We start from the raw sequence: 20,631 nt of genomic DNA, 5'->3' as shown, positions 1-20,631 counted from the left end.
TGGGAACGGGGGCTTCCCTGGTGGCGCAGTGGTTGAGAGTCTGCCTGCCAATGCAGGGGACACGGGTTCGTGCCCCGGTCTGGGAACATCCCACATGCCGCGGAGTGGCTGGGCCCGTGAGCCATGGCCTCTGAGCCTGCGCGTCCGGAGCCTGTGCTCCACAACGGGAGAGGCCACAACACTAAGAGGCCCGCGTACCGCAAAAAAAAAAAAAAAAAAAAAAAAAAAGAATGGGAACGAAGACAGAAGCCAGACGCAGCAAGGAAGGGAGGGAGTAGGATGAGGGCCAGGTGGAACTCTGGAGCAGGGTCCTCAGGGAGCAGAGCTCTCCTGGGAAAGCCCCAGTTCAGGTAGAGGAAATGGGATGGGCAGGAGGCTGAGGAGTTTACTCAGATCTAAAGACGAAATCCACCCCGAGCCCAGGCCTCTTTTGGCCAGATGGTTCCGGAGGAGCCTCAGCATCTGTTCCTCTGTAAATTATCCAGTGCTCCCTCCTGCCTGTCTTCTCTGGTGACAGCCGGAACAGTTGTCCAGGAATTCCATCTGCTCCCCTGTGCTTCTCCCCTCCACAGCTCATCAACATTTTAGAGTGGAGAGGTGTCCCATTTCCCTGGGCCGAGGGTTGGGAGCCCAGTTTGTCCCTTGGTGGAGCTGGCCTCAAGCACTCACTCCTCTAACAGCACAACAAATAAAACCTCAGCAAAGATCCCCAGGCCCTTGGAAGGAGGGGTCAGTCATCTTTATTTCTCATCCTGTCCACGTTTTTCAATCCCATTCAAATGTTTATTATTATTAATTTAATAAAATTATACTAAATGAATCAATTATATTGGTTCTTGCAGAGCTTTATCAAATAAGGGTTCCTGGTCATTGTACGTTTCCACATGGTTCTCTTTAAATTGTCCATACACTACTTTCAAAATGTGACATTCATTGTGATATAAGACCACAAACTCAGATTTTTTTGAGATGACTTTTACTATTTTTTATTTATTTTTTTTTTTTTTTGCGGTACGCGGGCCTCTCACTTTTGTGGCCTCTCCCGTTGCGGAGCACAGGCTCCGGACGCACAGGCTCAGCGGACATGGCTCACGGGCCCAGCCACTTGGCGGCATGTGGGCTCTTCGTGGACCGGGGCACAAACCCGTGTCCCCTGCATCGGCAGGTGGACTCTCAACCACTGCGCCACCAGGGAAGCCCGACTTTTACTCTTTGCTAAAGGAATCTGACTGAAAGAAGAAAGAGAAAAGAAAGATCATCTCTCTACTTTTCCCTAAATTGTTTTGGGATCCAAAGGAGGAGGGAAGCCCATGAACTTTCAGGTAAACAAACTTAGGGTATATAAATCTGAAAAATGATTTAAGTTTATATTTTGTAAACAGGGAAAGTGTCAGTAAACATAAATATACCTTTGAAAAGAAAGGGAGTCACAGTCCTCCAGAGTTTTTAACTTTTAGGATATGTAAGATAAAGTTCTTTTTACTATGAGGAGGCTGGCTGACCTCATCACTCCTTTCTCTGTGGATGTACAAAGGCACACATGCGTGTGTACCTATACATTCATTAGGCCACAATTACAAACTTGTTCACTTTCACTGTAAAAGAACTATGAGGAAGGTGGTAAAGATTAAAGATCTCTTCTAGGCTTTCAGGGTTTTACGAAGTAGCTGCAATTTGTGGTAGAGTCAAGCTAACTACCTTTTGATGGCAGTTTTCATGACTGTGCCTTGGTGTCTACAGGGCTACAGGGGCTGTAGGGCCCACCTGAGTAAGCATGGGCAAGTATTTCCCAGGTCACAATCCACCCAGGTCCGAGACAGTTCTTTTTCCTGATTTCACTCATGTAGATCCAGTCTCCCCATTGGAATGAATGTTTGTGTCATGTCCACGCTTAGCAGAAGAGAGCCTTGGAATGGAAGTGGGTCTTGGGATACATTCACCCCTATGTTCATAGCAGCATTATTTACAATAGCCAAGACATGGAAACAACCTAAATATTCATCAACAGATGAATGGATAAAGAAGCTATGGCAGGGCTTCTCTGGTGGCGCAGTGGTTGGGAGTCCACCTGCCGATGCAGGGGACATGGGTTCGTGCCCCGGTCTGGGAAGATCCCACATGCCGCGGAGCGGCTGGGCCCGTGAGCCATGGCTGCTGAGTCTGTGTGTCCGGAGCCTGTGCTCCGCAATGGGAGAGGCCACAACAGTGAGAGGCCCGCGTACCACAAAAAAAAAAAGAAGCTATGGTGTATATATATATATATATATATTACTCAGCCATAAAAAGGAATGAAATAATGCCATTTGTAGCAACATGGATGGACCTAGAGATTATCATACTGAGTGAAGTAAGTTAGAAAGAGAAAGACAAATACCATATATCACTTATATATGGAATCTAAAATATGACACAAAGGAACATATCTATGAAACAGAAACATACAAACATAGAGAACAGACTTGTGTTTGCCAAGGGGTAGGGGGGTTAGGGGAGGGAAGGATTGAGAATTTGGGGTTAGCAGATGCAAACTATTATATATAGGATGGATAAACAACAAGGTCATATTGTATAGCACAGGGAACTATATTCAATATCCTGTGATTAACCATGATGGAAAAGAATATGAAGGAGAACATACATATATGTATAACCGAATCACTGTGCTGTGCAGCAGAAATTAACACAACCTTGTAAATCAACTCTACTTCAATAAAAATTTTAAAAAGGAAGAAGAAGTGGGTCTTAGAATAAGACAGCAATTTGAGCTGCAGGTATTGGAGGAAACTGCTGGGAAAAGAGCTGAAGCCATCCTGGGTTCTGCCCCATAGTCCTTTAAACTGTTCATCATGTTAGCTTGAAGGGCCTTAAACCATATTCAGCCATTCTGGTTGCAAATGACATTATCTACTAATAGTTTGAAGCCGAAAGGCTACCTATCTTCTCATTTATGACCTGATTAGACAAGCTGAACCCTATTTACCTGGTTGTTTTGACAATGTTTTCAAAACCTCAAGAGGTGAAAACTCAGTCTGCTTCCCTAGATTTAAGCTGTACACATTTCCTAATTCTTCTGTCTATTAATAGAAGTCCATGACTGCCACACTGGTGGATAAGCTTTTATTATGTATAAATGTCTTTTTCCTAACTTGGGATGTTGAATTTGATGGGAGTCTAAGAAATGTAATTTTTTTAAATTTATTTATTTTTAGTTATTTATATTTTTGGCTGTGTTCGGTCTTCATTGCTGTGCACAGACTTTCTCTAGCTGCGGCAAGCAGGGGCTACTCTTCATTGCAGTGCGTGGGCTTCTCATTGCAGCAGCTTCTCTTGTTGCCGAGCACAGGCTCTAGGTGCACGGGCTTCAGTAGTTGTGGCACGCAGTCTCAGTAGTTGTGGCTCACAGGCTCTAGAGCTCAGGCTCAGTAGTTGTGGCACATGGGCTTAGTTGCTCCTCGGCATGTGGGATCTTTCCGGACCAGGGCTCAAACCCGTGTCTCCTGCATTGGCAGGCGGATTCTTAACCACTGGGCCACCAGGGAAGTCCCTAAAAAATGTAATTTTAAAGACCATAAATAAATAAATAAATAAATAGGGACTTCCCTGGTGGTCCAGTGGTTAAGACTCTGCACTACGAACGCAGGGGGCCCAGGTAAGAGCCCGCATGCTGCAACTAAGACCCAACACAGCCAAATAAATAAATAAATAAATATTTTTTAAAATAAATCAAGACCTTGAATCGTTGCAGGATCTTGTATTCTTAAATGTTCTTAAACCCACTTAACTCTTAAAAGATACTTAATAAAGGCAGGAACTCAAATAAATATTTCTACATTGATATATATGAAATAATGCTATGCACAGCAGCACTATTACAACAGCCAAAAGATGCAAGCAACTCAACTGTAAAGCACAAATGGACTAACAAAATGTTGTATATACACACAATATAATATTTTTCAGCCGTAAAAAGGAAATTCTGACACAGGCTAAAGCATGGATGCACTTTGAAGACACCATGCTATGTACAATAAACCAGTCACAAATACTCCACGATTCCACTTATATGAGTTTCCTAGAGTAATCACATTCTTAGAGACAGAAAATAGAATGGTGGTTGCCAGGTGCTGGGAAATGGGGGATGGGGAGTTAGTATTTAATGGGTATAGAGTTCCAGTTTGGGAAGATGAAAAATTCTGGAGCTGGATAGTGGTGATCATTGTACAACAATGTGTATGTTGGCAATCAATGTTAATGCCACTGAATTGTACACTTAAAGTTGGCTACAATGGAAAATACTATATATATTTTACCACAACAAAAATATTTCCAGTAAAAGAAAAAACTTTAAAATATACATCCCATATATCTTTATATGATACTGAGTCTTGTCTTCTGGCTTCTGGTGGGCTCCCTGAGGGCAGGGCTTGTCTCCCCACTCAGACTTTGGGCAGGTGCCTCCCTTCTCAGACTTCAATTTTGAGTCCTGGGGAAGCTCAGAAAGTGCAGAAGCACCAGCTTACCTCCCTCTTCTGGACGGCACTGGGGCCTGTTTGGCAGGCCCAACTTCACTCTGACCCAGTAGCATCTGGGTAGTTCTGCCATCCCCTGTCTCTTTGCCGAATCAAGAGGGCTTCCCTCCATCCCAGGTCTGTACCTGAAACTTGGCCTTGAATGTTTGTGCTGTCCCATAGACCAAGTAACTGTTCATACATGAAATGTTAGAAGAGGAGGCCCAGCTCCCAGAAGCTTCAGGTAAACCTCCTGGGATGGCTCTTTTAGCGGCTGCTGGAGAGGCTGGAGCAGGACCTGCCTGGGCTGTCTCCTCCACCACCCCCTCATGGGCACTGGTACTGCTATGCTTTTCGCTCATAGTTCTGGATATGGGTGAACCTCTTGCCTTTTCAGACCTGTGCACAGGAATCTGCAAACTCTCATGATTCCAAATGGATGTATCCCCTCGCTTGACATTTGGACACTAACTGCGTGACTACACACTTAGCACATCAGTGGGCAAAGTGTCCTCCTCTGCCACTTCTCAACTAACCCAAGGCCCACAGTCAGCATCCACCCTCATCCAGCTTCCTCCCTTCCCTGAGCAGGTATCTCCAGATACCCCAAGTGTGGCATCCAGGGCCTGAGACTTGGCACTCCTCAGGGAGCCCCTAAGGCACATAATAAGCCCTCTCCCCCCGCAACACCCACAGTCAAACAAAGCCAAAAAGAGGGGCACAATAGTTGGTTTAGATTTCAGGCCTTGAGCAGCTGCCTCCAACTCCTGCTATGAGGGAGGGGTGGGGGTGGAGGACAGGAAACAACCAGAGGGGGAGGGCATTCGTGTCAGGGCCCTGTGCTGGCAGAAAGGCCCAGCGAAGGGTGGGACGACATGGATACACCTGACTCCCTCCCTGCACCAATTTAGTGCCCACCTGCAGCCCCTACTTGTTGGACTGGCCAGAAATGGCTTGGAGGGGCAGTGGCAGGACAAAACAAGCAGGCAGATGATTGTCCCTTACCTGGTGAGGACAAAGGGCCAGACCTGCGTGCCCCTGGATCTCCGTGAGGTCCAGGCCCCACAGGTGCATCTGGTCCCCTGTTTACTTGGAGTGTGTGGGTAGTGAATGGGTGTGTCTACCCTATTAGACTGTAAGCTGCTTGAGGTCAAGGCCCAGTACCTGTTTTCATTCGTATTAATTCTTGCACTCATTTGACTAATGCTTACTGAGCATCTGTGGTCCCTTCCCAGCTCCTGACCATATGCTAGGCTCTGATGGAGAGAAAGAGAAATATCTGTGGGTGGGTCAATGAATATGCAAATGAATGAGGAGCTCCTCTTGCTCCCTGTTCTCTTGTCTCTGCACCCATATTTGGTGTTGGTAATACACAAAACTTTTGGTTTGAAAGGAGATTAGGGAGAGAGGAGGGGAACCTGGGAACCCGCCCCCAAGGTGATGGGTGGGGAGGCCAAGAAAGATGAATCCACATGGCTGGGGGCCCTGGAGGAAGGGTTGATTGGCAGGTACTCAGAAAGGAAATGCTCAGGGAAGTGGGGAATCCAGAGGGTTGGGAATCTGGGGTATTCTAGAGCAGTAGTTACTGGTAGGATCTGGGATCAAAGCCAGAAATGAGTCTCAGATGTCTACTGGCACCCCTCCAAAAGAGGCCACTATTCACAGGTAGGTTTAGGAGGATCCCAAAGTCATCAGGCTTCTAGCCCAACCTGTTCCCAGAGTCCTCCGAAGAGTAGCCACTAAGTTATATTGTGAAGCAGAAATTAAAGACAAGAATTGATTAACACCAGACAGCCCATACCAGTCACTTTTCCCAAGGATAAGAGCAGGGTCTCTGATGGACTTCCCTGGTGGTCCAGTGGTTAGGACTCCGTGCTTCCACTGCAGGGGGTGAGGGTGTGATCCCTGGTCAGGGAACTAAGATTCCACATGCCGCAAGGCGCGGCCAAAAAAAAAAAAAAAAAGAGCAGGGTGTCTGAAGCAGACTGCCTGGGTTGCTATCCTGCAGTTAACTAGCTGCAAAACACGGGCAAATGACTGAAGTGCTCTGTGCCTCAGTTTCCCCATCTGTAAAATGGGGTTAAACATCGTACCTACCTCACAGAGTTGTAATGCTCAGATGAGTTCATGCATGTAAAGTGCTTAGAACAGTGCCTGGTACATAGGGTGTTCCTCTCTTTTATCAGCGAAGACCTTGAGGCTCAGAGAAGTTAGTTATCTCCTGAAGGTCACTCAGCTGTGGATGATGGAGCCAGGATTTGAAGCAGCTTCTGGTACTCTTGTCTTGACCTCACATGGCCTGAAGAGTAATAGGAGCAATCTCAGGCTGCTGAGCCAGGGAGGGAGGTGACAAGGATGGTGATGCAGAGCGTTTAACCTCAAGGCATGCTGCAGAACAGGTGCGTGGGAGGAAGGAGCAGTTCTGGAGCTGAGAGACCAGGTAAGAAATGCTTGTCTTGAGTCTGGTGTGGTGAGGAAGGTGGACAAGGACTGAGACAGTGAGACCGAATGGACCCATGGTCCCAGGAGAAAGAGGACTGGACAACGTTTGGTGAGCAGCCTGAGCAAGGGAATAGAGGAGAGAGAGGAGGTGAGGATGGCTTTAAGGTTTGAAGCCTCAGTTACCCGGAGAATAGAAAGTTCTCTGCCAGAAATAGGTTTGTTTCAGGGGATTCTTGGAAATCCAAGCAGTGAGACAAGCCCTCTTTCCTGGGTGACTGTTAAATAGGCGAGGGGTGTGTGTGTTAGAGAATTTTGCAGAGATTGAAGCCTGGACTCAGTGGTGTCCTTTATGTCAATGTGCTTCCACCCCTAGTAGTGGATTCTCAAAGATACTGGAACGGGGGACTTCCATGATGGCACAGTGGTTAAGACTCCACGCTCCCAATGCAGGGGCCTGGGTTCAATCCCTGGTCAGGGAACTAGATCCCACATGCATGTCACAACTAAAGAGCTGGTGAGCCGCAACTAAGAAGCCCACGAGCCGCAACTAAGGAGCCCGCCTGCCACAACTAAGGAACCTGCCTGCCGCAACTAAGACCCAGTGCAACCAAATAAATAAATATTTTAAAAAAAGATAGTGGAACAGAAACAGATGCTGAGATACAAGCCCCAGCACAGCCCAGAACAGCCCAGTTCAACTTCCCATTATTGCTCTCATCACTAACCCCTTCTCCTACTCCAGGGCAGAAAACTGACTTTACCAGGGACCACCCCCTCCCCAAAGCCTCAGCAACCACTCATCCCAGCCTCCACTCTCCCACCTCCTATACACATATCTTCGCTTGTACACACACTGTCTCATCCTGCCCTCGCAGCAACCCCGTTAGAGAGGAAGCCTGGTACTATTCTCCCCATTTTACAAACGAGGAAACTGAGGCCCAAAAAGGTTATGAGACTTTCTCAAAGTCTCAGAGACTTTCTCAGACTTTCTCAGACACAGCCAATGTCAATCAGTGGCCAGATTCCAAATCCTGTTCATTTTACTTCACTACACCACACCTCCACTTCAAGACATCTCAAGCAGATTAGGGCCAGAGGCGCACATCTCCTTTCCCCAGCAGATCCACAGACATTCCTTGCTGTTGGAGGGCATTAGTTTTCTCTCTGGGAATAATGGTGTGGTGGGATAATGACTGGGTATTAAGGAGGCAGCAAAAAATGGACAATGAGGGATGTGGCATCACTATGGATAAGCACCAACCATTAGGGCTGGAACCATCCTTAGAGACCACTGAGTTAATGCCCACTGTTTACAAGGGAAACTTAGGGCCAGAAAGTAGGGACTTGCCCACTGAATGCTTCTGACATTTTGTTACTCCCTTTGTTCCAGGTATCTATCACTGAATATAACAAATCACTTCAAAACTTAGTGGCTTAAGACAACAATCATTGTATTATCTCTCAGATTCCTGTGGGTGATTCAGGAAGGGCTCAGCTGGGCGGTTCTGACTTTGTCTCTCATGCAACTGTCAGTGGCTGGAGCTGAAACAGCAGGAGCTGGAGCAGCTGGGCTCTCCGGGCCTCTCTGTTTCACCATGTGTCTCAGGTCCTCTCCATGTGGCCTCTCCACTGGGGCTGGTTTGGGTTCCTCACAGCATGGTGACCTCAGGGCAATCAGACTGATTACACAGCAACTCAGGTCTCCAAAGGCAAGTGTCCCAAGAGAATCAGGTGAAACCTGAATCATATTTTGTGATCTAACCTCCGAAGTCACATAGCATCACTTCCACCATAGTTACAAGCCTGTCTAAAGGCAAGGGGAGGGAACATAGACCCTATCTCTCAATGGGAGGAATGTCAAAGTCACATAAGAAGAGCATGTGGGGTGGGAGATCTTGTGGCAGCCGTTTTTGGAGACCACAATCTGCTATACCCTTGCACAATTCCCTAGATAGATAGCTTGGCACAGGGCAAAGGCCAACCTGGGTCAAAGCCCTGGCTTCATCACTCACTAGCTCTGTAACCTTGGGGAAGTCATCTAACCCCTTGTATCTCCTCCTTCCTCATCCACAAAACCAGAATAATAGTAACACCTGTCAAAAAGAAAGTAGTAATGCCTGTCTTGCAGGGTTGGGTTAAGGATTAAATGGAAGGGCCTGGCCCATAGAAAATTCATCTTTTTTTCTTCTTCCAAGTTATGAGAAAGCAGTGAACACACCATCAACCTAAATCTTGCACCCTGACCATGAAACAAACCCAAGTCTCAATAAAGACAGAAAAACAAATTCAGTGCTACACAGTACAAGATGTGATATGATAAATCAAGAGCTGGGTTATAGTAGTAAAGAAAAATAAAGTCCTTCCCCTCATGGAGTTTATAATCTAGTAGAGGGAGCCAGTCTATATATCAATATGCTAATACATATACATGTCAGGTGGAAAAAAGTGTTCTGGGGAAAAATAAAGTAGGGTAATGGAAATATGCCAGGGGTGGGAATGGGGTTATTATATAGGATAACCAGGGAGGGCCTCTTTACTAAAATGAAATTTGAACAGAAGACTGAATGAAATGGGGGGAGTGAACTGTGAAAATATCTGAGTAAGAGCATTTCAGGAAGAGGGAGGAGCTAGTGCAAAGTTCCTGAGGCAGGGAACATGCTTGATGTGTTCGAGGATCAACACAGAGGCCAATTTAGCTGGAGCACAGCAAGACAGGGGGAGTGTAGGGAACAAGGTCAGATGGGATCCACTGGAAAGTTTTGGTCAGAGATGTGACTTAATTATGACCTCTATTTTTTAAATAAACTTTTTATTTTGAATAATTTTCCTTTTTAAAAAAATATTTATTCACTTATTTAGGTTCTGCCAGGTCTTAGTTGTGGCACACCGGATCTTCGTTGAGGCATGTGGGCTCTTTTAGTTGTGACAATGCATGTGGGATCTAGTTCCCCGACCAGGGATCGAACCTGGGACTCCTGCATTGGGAGTGCCGAGTCTTACCCACTGGACCACCAGGGAAGTCCCTGAATAATTTTCAACTTACAGGAAGTTTGTAAAGATAGTAAAGAGATTTCCCATATACCATTCATCCAGTTTGCCCCAGTGTTAACATTATACATTACCGTGGTACATTTGTCAAAACTATGAAGCCAGTATTGGTACCTTGTGTAAACTAAACTCCAGACTTTACACAGACTTCACCAGTTTTTCCACTAATGATTTTGTTTTCTGTTTCAGGATTCAATTTAGAATATCACATGGCATTTAGCTGGCTTCCACTTTATCAGGATCACCCCAGCTGCTACATGATAATAGAAGATCCATTAGGAAGCTGTTGCAGTAGTCCAGGAAGGAGATAGTGGGGCTTGGACCCAAGTGTTAGAGGTCAGATTGTGGAAAGCGGACAAATTCTCAGTTGGAGGCAGAGTCAACAGGATTTGCAGGACATGGGATGTGAGAGAAAGAGGAGAGTTAAGTATGATGCCAAGGATTTTAGCCTAAAACACTTGGCCATTCACTGATATGGGTGAGACTGACATAGGAAGACTATTTGGGGCTGGAAATCAGGAGTTTGCATTTGAACATGCTAGGTCTCAGTTGCTTATTGCACAGTGATTAAGTGGAAACGTCAAGCAGGCAGTTGGATACACGAGGCTGGATTTCAAGGATACATCGTAGCTGGAAATATAAACTTGGGAGTCATTAGCTTAGAGGTAGTATTTAAAGTCATTAGGCTGAATGAGATCACGAAGGGAGTGGGTGAAGGTAGAAAAGAGAAGAGGGGGATTTCCCTGGTGGCGCAGTGGTTAAGAGTCTGTGCTCCTAATGCAGGGGGCCCGGGTTTGATCCCTGGTCAGGGAACTAGATCCCACATGCATGCTGCAACTAAGAGTTCACACGCCACAAATAAGGAGCCGGCAAGCTGCAACTAAGGAGCCCGCAAGCATCAACTAAAGAGTCTGCCTGCCACAACTAAGACCCAGTGCAACCAAATAAGTAAATAAATGAAAAGAGAAGAGGTCTGAGGAGTGAGCCCTAGGGCTGTGGAAGAAATTGGAAGGATGAGGAGGAAGCAAAGGAGACTGAGGAGGAGCGGCCATTGTGGTAGGTAGAGAAGCTCCTAAGATTGAGCCTAGAAGCCCAGGGAACCACTGTGTCCAGTGCAGCTTACAGAGCCACCAAGATGAAGACTGAGAAGCAACTGTTGGATTTGGCAATGGTGAGGGCACTGGTGACCTTGACAAGAGTAAATCTCGTAGAGTGGTGGGGCAAGAGTCGGTTCAACAGAAAATGAGAGGAGACGAGGCAAAGACAGCAGGTATAGACAAATGTTTCTGAAGAGTTTTCAGTAAAGAGAAGCAGAAAAATGTAGCTGGAAGAGAATATGGGATTGAGGGAGGTTATTTTAAGATGGGAGACAGGATGATGAAAATGATCTCATAGAGAGCACACTGATGATGCAGAGGGGATGTGGAGAACTGCTGGGGCCCCATAGTAACACAGGTGAGAAGGGATGGGAACTAGTGCCCAGGAGGAGGGAGGGCTTCACCTGTGTAAGAACACTGGCATCGCATCAATGGTAACAGATGCGAGTATATGGAGACAGATATAGGTAGGCGGAGGAAGCACGTGGAAATTCTCTTCAGACTGCTTCTATTTTCTTCATGAAGTTGGAAACAAGACCACCAGCAGAGGGAGGAGGAACAGGAGGGGCTGGAGGTTTGGAGGAGAGAGGAAAAAGTAAAAATAGCCGTCGAGGAGGCTGAGAGAGTGCACAGAACTGGGGAAAGGCAGGAGCATGGATGGTCAACACAAAGGGTGTTTGAGGGTATGAATTTAAGGGAGACTAGTCAGTCTAGATATGTGTTATTTCCAGCCACGTTCAGCTGCTTGGGTGCAGGCCGGAGAAGTCACTGCGGTGGGGTTTTCCCAGATGAATATGATGGGAGAGAAGGGCCAGGGAGTTGGTGTATGCAAGGAGCTGATTATAATGATAGATCATTGAATCAAAGCTGGGTAAGGAGTGAAGGGTGGATGTGATGGGGGTAGGTGTTCCTGAAAAGGGGATAGGATCAATGGATGAGAGACAGGGCTGACTTATCCCTGGAGGCATAGTGCCAAAGGCCCACAATAGTTTTAGGGGCTCACAAAATATTTTAATTTTAATTTAGTTTAAAATCAGAAGAAAAAAGTGAATATAATAAAAATGAATATATAATAATGGATCCATCCTGGATTATATTCATCCTGATACCAAGGCAATCATAAAATATAACTTTTAATATTCTCTCATAGAGGAAGGGGCCCATGAAGGCGAAGTGTCTAGGGCCCACAAAAGTCATAATGTGACCCTTATGAGTGATCCCAGTGGATCCAAGTTCAATATTTGTTGAATTCATTTATAATGGCAAAAAAGTAAACATACCTAAGTATCCAGAATTGTTTGAGTCCAGGTACGATGGGCTGAAAAGATAGGAGTTGGTAATAGGAAAGTGTGATACCTAAAACTGAGATTATGGACTGTGTGAAGCAATTGGTAGTAACAAGGTTTGGGTGGGAACATCCTCCTCATTGGTGGAGAAGAAACCAAGGCGATGGGAAGCTGGTTTTATTGGTTATCTACTGCCATATTAACAACATCCCAAAACATAGTGGCTTAAAACACTCACCATTTATCTGTTTACTGACGATTTATCTGCTCATCCACCACTTATATGGTAATATGGCTGCGCTCTGCTGAGCAGTTCTTCTCTTGGTCTTGCCAGGGCTCTCTCAGGAGGCTGCAGTCAGCTGGACGCTTGACTGGGGCTGGGTAATAGGACCTCATATGTGGTGGATGGTGCTCAGGGCATCTCAGTTCTCCTTCCTGTGGCTTCTCATCTTCCAGCAGGCCAGACTGGACTGCTTTACATGATGTTGGAAGTTTTCTAAGAGGGCAAAGGGGAAGCTGCAAGAGCTCTTGAAGCCCAGACTCTGGGGACTCACACAGTGTCATTTCTGCCACATTCTGTTAGTCAAAACAAGTCCTAGGACCAGCCCAGATGCAAGGGGTTGAGAAACAGACTCCACCTCTTGTTGCGAGGAGCAGCAAAATCACTGCAAAGTGTCATGTGGGACAAGAGGAACTGGAGTGGCCATCTTTGCAAACAAACTATCGCACATGTTGGAAAAATTGTCTATGTGGTACCAAATCAAGCATCACCAAGAATTTGACAGAAGTGAGAGTGAAGAGAGTGACAAGCCAGGTGCTAAAATTTTCAAAGCATGAGGGAGTAGTAAGTGATACAATCTGATGCTATCAACTTCTAAAGCTTCAAGTATCTTTATTGTTTCATCGGTGAATGTGAGTGAATTTCATTAATGAAAAGGAACTCTTCATTTTTCACAACTTTGACTCAGTCACTCATCAATTCAGACTCTATCTTAAGGAAGGAAACTAAAATATGGGGAAAAAATCTATATGCATGAAAATTTGTAGCACTTTTATTTATCTGGGAGCTGTAGCCCCAGTGCCTGCCCCAGTGCCTAGGATGATGTCTGGCATGGAGTAGTAACACATAGGTGCTCAGTAAATATTTGTTGAATGAATTTATAATGGCAAAAAGTAAATACAACCTAAGTATTCAATAATGAGAGCTAGGTTAAATTTGGGTGTATCTATTTCATAGACTATCATGCAGCCATAACAAAAATTATGATTTTAAGGACTATCAATATATGATGAGGAGTGAAAAAAAAAGCAGGATATAACATTACAGGTTCTGTGTAAAAACAGCTGGATAGGAAAAGGAGTCAAACAACAGCAGTGGTTTTATGAAGCAAATAGAATCATGAGTGATTTTTAACTTTTTACTTTTTTTTTTTTTGGCCACACCACGAGGCTTGTGGGATCTTAGTTCCCCAACCAGGGATTGAACCCGGGCCACGGCAGTGAAGGTGCCGAGTCCTAACCACTGGACCACCAGGGAATTCCCCAAATTTTTAGTTTATTCTAAAAGTTCTTTAATGTTACTGAATTTCTTTTATAGTAAGAAAAAGTTGGACACATTCATTTTGGAAAGATGAGAAATGTTGAAAAGCATCAATAAGAAAAAATAACCTATAACTCCATCATCCAGGAAAAAAAAAATCACTGCTAACATTGAGACACATTCTGTTTTGTTTCTTGCTTTTTTTTCCCTTCACCTGACGTATTCTTAGCTTTTAAAAAAAATATATCTTTAGACTTCCAAGAGGTGACTTTTAATAGTCACATAGGCTTGATATACCATAATCTATTTGACTTACAGTAATTTTGGACATAATAGGTTCTTTGCAATTTTTCAGTGAAAAAAAATTAAAATAAATGGTCAGAGCCGTGGCATTACTCAATTCAAATTTAGAAAGCTCTTGAGGAAAGAGGTGATCAGAGTTCCAGGGAAGGTGGCTAGGAAAATAGGGTGGGTGTGGCTGTTCTGTCCAATGGAGAATGCAAGAAAAATTAGTCCAGCGGCTCCGACTTGTGGGGGGGTGTCTGTGGGAAGCTGCACGGGCTAGGACTCCTCCTTCCCATGTTTTGAACTTAAAGATCGTGAAATCTATTTTTTTTTTTTTTTTTTACATTTTTGGCCTCGTTGGGCCTTCGTCGCTGCGTGCGAGCTTTCTCTAGTTGTGGCGAGCGGGGACTACTCTTCGTTGCAGTGCGTGGGCGTCTCATTGCTGTGGCTTCTCTTGTGGAACATGGGCTCTAGGTGCGTGGGCTTCAGTAGTTGTGGCACGCGGGCTCAGTAGTTGTGGCACGCGGGCTCAGTAGTTGTGGCACACGGGCTTAGTTGCTCCGCGGCATGTGGGATCTTGCCGGACCAAGGCTTGAACCCGTGTCCCCCCGCACCGCCAGGCGGATTCTCAACCACTGAACCACCAGGGAAGTCCAAAGTTGGTGAAATCTTGATTTGAAGGACTAGAGATGGACAGTGGTGGTCCTGATCTCTGCCCTCTTGCCTTGCGCAAATAAGAAACGGTTTCCTGCCCTTGCCTCTGCCTCGAACAGATATCTCTGAGCCATTAGCCTAGAGGGATAGAGCTCCCTCACTCCCCCTACATAACTCTCTCAGCCTGAGCTCTGGGTTTGGGCAGTCGACGATTAGCCTGAGGTCAAGAATGGATGTTTTCCGGGGTACACAGGTGGGAACTTGAGGGGCACATTTACAAAGTCAGGGGCGTTCCCAGTTCAGGGAAGCTTCCCAGTAGTGGTCACGAAAGTAGTGGGGTAGGAAAGACAGACGTGATGGAAGGAGGGATGGAGGGGGTGGGTGAGTGGGCCAGGCTAATACTTAGGCACGGATCGATCCTGGAAGGTTGTGGTTGCAATGAGGGGGGAAAGAAGCGGACGGGGCGGAGGAGGAGGGGAGCAGACAGATTAAGCAGGTGATGTAGGATTTACAAATGGAGGAGGCGTGGGCTGGTGACAGGAGGAGGGCCAGGAGCGGCAAGTATGCCCTGAACGTGCATGGGATATATATGAGAAGCGTGACGGGAAGCGGGCTGGTGAGAGCAGAGGTGGGGCGTGGGGTGAGCAGTGCGGGTCACGAAAGCGGAGATGTGAGATGGAGAATAACGGCTGCGCACATTTGGCCGACCCTTTACAGTCTGCTCCCATTTAGACTCCCATAATTTCCTCCTCCCATCAGGGAGAGCGAGGTGCGGAGAGGTCGGGCGGCTGCGGAGGGTGGGGTCCCAGGAGAGCGCGAGGCCCAAAGGAAGGGTGAGCCCCGGGGCGGGGGTACGCGGTGCGTCGCCGGGGGTGGGCGCCGGGCGCGGGCGGGTGTGGGGCGGGCCGGCTGAGGCACGGGAGGGGAGGGGGGAGTCGGGCTCCGCCGGCACACGCCGCCCCTGGCAGGCGGCCTGAGCGCGTGCGAAGAGCCGCCGCCGCCGCCGCCGCCGCTCGGGGTCGCCTTGAGCCCCGGATTCCCCAGCTCGCATGGCAGCCGCCTGGGCGCCCGGCCCGGAGACCCGCTAGGGGCGGCCCAGCGCCCCGGCCCAGCCCCTCAGCTGAGTCCGTCGGATCCGGCCTCGCTCTGCGCCCCGGGGCGCGCCGCCTCCCAGCCCGAGGTGAGGACAGCGAGGGCAGGGGCGCGCTGGGCCGGGGGCGCCCTGGGGTGCCCAGGCCCCGCGCCGCGGCCGAGCCGAGTGCCGCGGAGGTAGGAAGGGGATGCGGGAGCAAGTCCTGCGGGGAGTCGGAGGTGGGGGGCAGAGACTGCTCGCTGCCGGGAACCAGCCACCGCGTCGCCCCCGTGCTCGAGGACGCCCCTCGGCGCTGTTCCCTGTCCCCCTCCGTCCGACTGCATTCCCCGGTCCTTCCAGTGTCCTGACCTCGCTCTGCGCTGCCCATCCTTCACCTCCTTCCTACAGAGCCCGCTCCCGGTTCCTGTCTCCAATCCCCTCGTCTGCTCAGACCTTCCCAGCCCCCGCCCTCCGCTGACGCCGCCGCTTTTTTCTGTCTGGACGCCCCTCTCCCCTCTCGGCTCGTTATCACTCGGAACCGGAATCTGTGCCGCTATCTCCACGTCCGGCCGCCTCCCAGCCTGTGCCGTCCCACAGGTGTCCGCACGTCCGGCGGTCCGTCTGTCCCTCCCGGGGCCGGCGCTGACCATGACCAGCGGCTGCCGCTGCCTACATCTCGTGTGCCTGTTGTGCATCCTGGGGGCACCCGTAAAGCCTGCCCGAGGTGAGCCCTCCCCTGGGCTCAGGTCGCGGCCCTGTCCGGCTGTCCCTCGCTTGCACGTTGACCTCTGCTGGCCAGAGATGGCACTGCAGGCGCTCCGACCCGCGGGGTTGGCGACACCCAGGACATCCTTTTGGAATGGGATGAGTCTCTGTTCTGCCCTGTCCCAGAGCTGAGTCCACCCAATTACTGGGACCCTGCATCCTCTCCCTAGCCCCGCATCGCAGGCAGCTGAGCGCTGACCCCGGGCTCACCCCTCTCACATCAATCTCTTGCAGCCGATGACTGCAGCTCCCACTGTGACCTGGCCCATGGCTGCTGTGCACCTGATGGCTCCTGCAGGTACCTCTCTGAGAACGTGCTCCCAAACGCTGTGCTCCACATTTCCCGGGCCTCCACACACACAACCAGCTCAAGCCCCAGAGCAGAATGACTCTACTGCTCTCTCCCCATCCCCTCGTGCACATGGCACACAGGGCAGAAAGCCAGCCCCTCACCCTGTGCTTACCCCTCCCCAGTTCCCCTTTGCCTTGCCACTCCTTTGCTTCTTCTAGCTTATGGCTCCCCACTTCACTCTCCCAACCAGGTATTCTGCAACATTCCTCTTCAAGATACCAGGAGAAAGACCCAAAGCTTGAGGGAGTGTGGAGAGTGGGAGCCATAAGGAAAAGGGGAGATAAAGGAAAGACATAAAGAGAATTGGTTTAGCCTGGAAAAGAAAGGCTGTTGCAAGGGTTGCTGGGGAGAAGCACTTATGAGAGTCTTTTCTGATGAATTTGAGTAATTGACTCAGTGGGGTGGGGTTGAGCAAATTCTGCAGCAGGAGGAAAAGTGTGTCTGGTCATAAGGAAATGAGCTGACAGGGCAAGGTCCTGGAGGGGCTGAGGGTGCTTGGGACTCTCCAAAGTAGAGCAGGCCTTTGCCCTGGAATCAGGGTAGAAAGATAGTCCTGATGACCTTTCAAGGTCACTCTTTTTTGTTTTTTTTTTGTTTGTTTTTTGTTTTTTGTTTTTTTTGCTGTACGCGGGCCTCTCACTGCCGTGGCCTCTCCCGTTGCGGAGCACAGGCTCCGGACACACAGGCTCCGCGGCCATGGCTCGCGGGCCCAGCCGCTGCGCGGCATGTGGGATCTTCCGGGACAGGGGCACGAACCCGTGTCCCCTGCATCGGCAGGCGGACTCCCAACCACTGCGCCACCAGGGAAGCCCAAGGTCACTCTTTTTTAAAAAAATGTTTCTAAGCACCTCAGACATGCCAGGAGTGGTGCTGGGGGCACTTACAGACATCATCGTAATTTCCTCCTCAACACATCCCTGCCAGGTGTATCCCCAGTTTACAGATGAAAAAACTGAGGCTCAGAAAGGTTAGACAAAGTGCAGAACCAGGACTTGAATGCTGGTGTCTGATGGTCTGATACCATATATGTGTCCCGTGACCCTGCACAGCCCTATATCAACCTGGGATAGGCCTGCTTTCCCCTGGGGGCTGTTATATTTGTCTGTTTCCTAGAAGCTCTGATCTTGCCTCCTCCATTTCTTCACATCCTTCTACCCAGAGCCCTGACCCTGTGCTTCTCCCCATCAGGTGTGACCCAGGCTGGGAGGGGCTGCACTGTGAGCGCTGTGTGAGGATGCCTGGCTGCCAGCATGGTACCTGCCACCAGCCCTGGCAGTGCATCTGTCACAGTGGCTGGGCAGGCAAGTTCTGTGACAAAGGTAGGGGAGTAGAGAGGGTAGCTGTTGTCTGGGGACCTCAAGTGTCTTGGGAGAACATCCATCCTTATTTATTGAGCGCCTATTGTGTCTGGCTCAAACCCGAAAATATATGGTAGCTTATAATTTTAGACTTTGTACCTATCTGTTGTCTGAACTGATCCTAAACACAACCCTATGTGGTAGGCAAGACACCTGCGGAAAACTGTACTCATATTACAGATGAGGAAGCTGAGATCTACAGACAAGATACAACTTGCCCAAAGGCACTTTGAGACAGACAAACAGGGCCAGGGCTGAGTGCCTCCCGACTCCAAATTCAGTGTTGTTGTTTTCCCCCACTACACTGTACCAGCATGGGCTGGGATTATAGTATGAGCCACACCCACAGAACTTTGGGTGGGGCCTGGGCAGGTCTGGGTGCCAGACATGAGGGGCTAACCCCAAGCCCTCCTGGTGTCCTCTCCAGATGAGCACATCTGTACCACACAGTCCCCCTGCCGGAACGGAGGCCAGTGCGTATATGACGGGGGCGGCAAGTACCACTGTGTGTGCCCACCGGGCTTCCACGGGCGTGACTGTGAGCGCAAGGCCGGACCCTGTGAGCAGGCAGGGTGAGTGCTGGTCCCAGATTAGATGAGGATCTGGTGATGGAGGAGAGAGGACTGTTGAGAAGATGGTGGGGCAGTGTTAGGGCTGACGGTCTGAAGTCCCACACGGGGGTACTCGAAGATAAAACCCAGTCTGTCAGAGTATCTGTAGCGTTTCTCAACTTTTTGAGAAAAAAGTGAACCATTTCTCCAACAACAAAAATCTACAGGGTTTGGAGGTGTAACACATCAATGTGTGACCCCCTGGGTGGGGAGGCTGAGAGCCTAGGACTCCCCTCATCCTCCCAGGAAGGGTGGCACGCAGCCCCTAAAGTTGTTCCACGCAGCAGCCTTATGCCTCGTGGTGAATGGGGAAATGGCCTACAGGTCTGGACTCTTCCTCATTTCCACGTCAAGCCTGAGAGCCTGCGTGGATAATAACTGTACACTTGCCTTGAGCCTTGCTTTGGGGCCAGGCCCTCTGCTACTTGCTTGACCCTGGATTATCTTATCTAACCCTTACCATTTGGGAAGCCGGGTACTGCTCTTATCCCATTTTTATTTTTTTTAAAACTTATTTATTTTAAAATTTCTTCTAACACTTTTGTTTATTTATTTGTTGGCCGTGCTGTGCAGCTTGTGGGATCTTAGCTCCTCAACCAGGGATCGAACGCAGGCCCTTGGCAGTGAAAGCACAGAGTCCTAACCACTGGATCGCCAGGGAATTCCTCTAATCCTATTTTTAAAATGAGGCATTTGAGGCTCACAGAAAAGTGGCTCAAGGTGACATAGCTAGAAGGGGGGTGGTAGTGGTGGCAGTGATCAGGATGTCGACCTGGGCTACCCTGCAGATGGCAGTCGGTAAAATGCCCTCTCCCATTCCACTCAGCTCCCCGTGCCGGAATGGCGGGCAGTGCCAGGACGACCAGGGCTTTGCCGTCAACTTCACATGCCGCTGCTTGGCGGGCTTTGTGGGTGCCCGCTGCGAGGTGAACGTGGACGACTGTCTGATGCGGCCTTGTGCTAACGGCGCCACCTGCCTGGACGGCATCAACCGCTTCTCCTGCCTCTGCCCTGAGGGCTTTGCTGGGCGCTTCTGCACCATCAACCTGGATGACTGTGCCAGCCACCCATGCCAGAGAGGGGCCCGCTGTCGGGACCGGGTCCACGACTTTGACTGTCTCTGCCCAAGTGGCTATGGTGGCAAGACTTGTGAGCTAGTCTTACCCATCCCAGATCCCGCCACCATAGCGGACATCCCCCCGGGGCCCACCTTGGCTGCAGTGGTACCTGCCACGGGGCCTGTTCCCCACAGCGGGGGCGCCGGTCTGCTGCGCATCTCCGTGAAGGAGGTGGTGCGGAGGCAAGAGGCCAGGCTGGGCGAGTCTAGCCTGGTGGCCGTGGTGCTGTTTGGGGCTGTCACTGCCGCTCTGGTCCTGTCCACGGTGTTGCTGACCCTGAGGGCCTGGCGCCGGGGTGTCTGCCCCCCTGGACCCTGTTGCTACCCTGCCCCACGCTATGCCCCGGCGCGCCAGGACCAGGAGTGTCAGGTTAGCATGCTGTCGGCAGGGCTCCCCCTGCCGCCTGACTTGCCCCCTGAGCCTGGGAAGACCACAGCACTGTGATGGAGATGGGGGCTTTCCTGCCCCCTCCTTCATCTCCTCTGCCGCTCAGAC

At 49.3% G+C, this 20,631-nt stretch overlaps 1 protein-coding gene across 3 annotated transcripts; it reads left to right on the top strand.

Annotated features, from left to right (window-relative positions):
- Window positions 1–16,565: 16,565 nt before the first annotated feature.
- DLK2 (delta like non-canonical Notch ligand 2) lies at window positions 16,566–20,613 on the top strand (the record flags this gene model as incomplete). 3 transcript variants are annotated; one of them, XM_081247556.1, is made up of 5 exons in its annotated part: window positions 16,566–16,656; window positions 16,932–16,995; window positions 18,238–18,368; window positions 18,835–18,979; window positions 19,845–20,613. In XM_081247556.1, 5 exons carry the CDS (start codon window positions 16,581–16,583, stop codon window positions 20,578–20,580), a joined length of 1,152 nt encoding a protein of 383 aa, XP_081103682.1. In that variant the 3' UTR covers window positions 20,581–20,613. The 3 variants fall into 3 exon arrangements, with proteins under 3 accessions (XP_081103682.1, XP_081103681.1, XP_081103680.1); XM_081247555.1 differs by having other exon boundaries at window positions 16,581–16,656; window positions 18,238–18,359; window positions 18,925–18,979; XM_081247554.1 differs by having other exon boundaries at window positions 16,581–16,656; window positions 18,238–18,359.
- Window positions 20,614–20,631: the final 18 nt, after the last annotated feature.

The sequence above is a fragment of the Mesoplodon bidens genome (genome assembly GCF_964165515.1).
Source record: "Mesoplodon bidens genome assembly, chromosome: 10".
Lineage (NCBI taxonomy): Eukaryota > Metazoa > Chordata > Mammalia > Artiodactyla > Ziphiidae > Mesoplodon > Mesoplodon bidens.
This window is presented reverse-complemented; position numbering and strand designations above follow the sequence as displayed.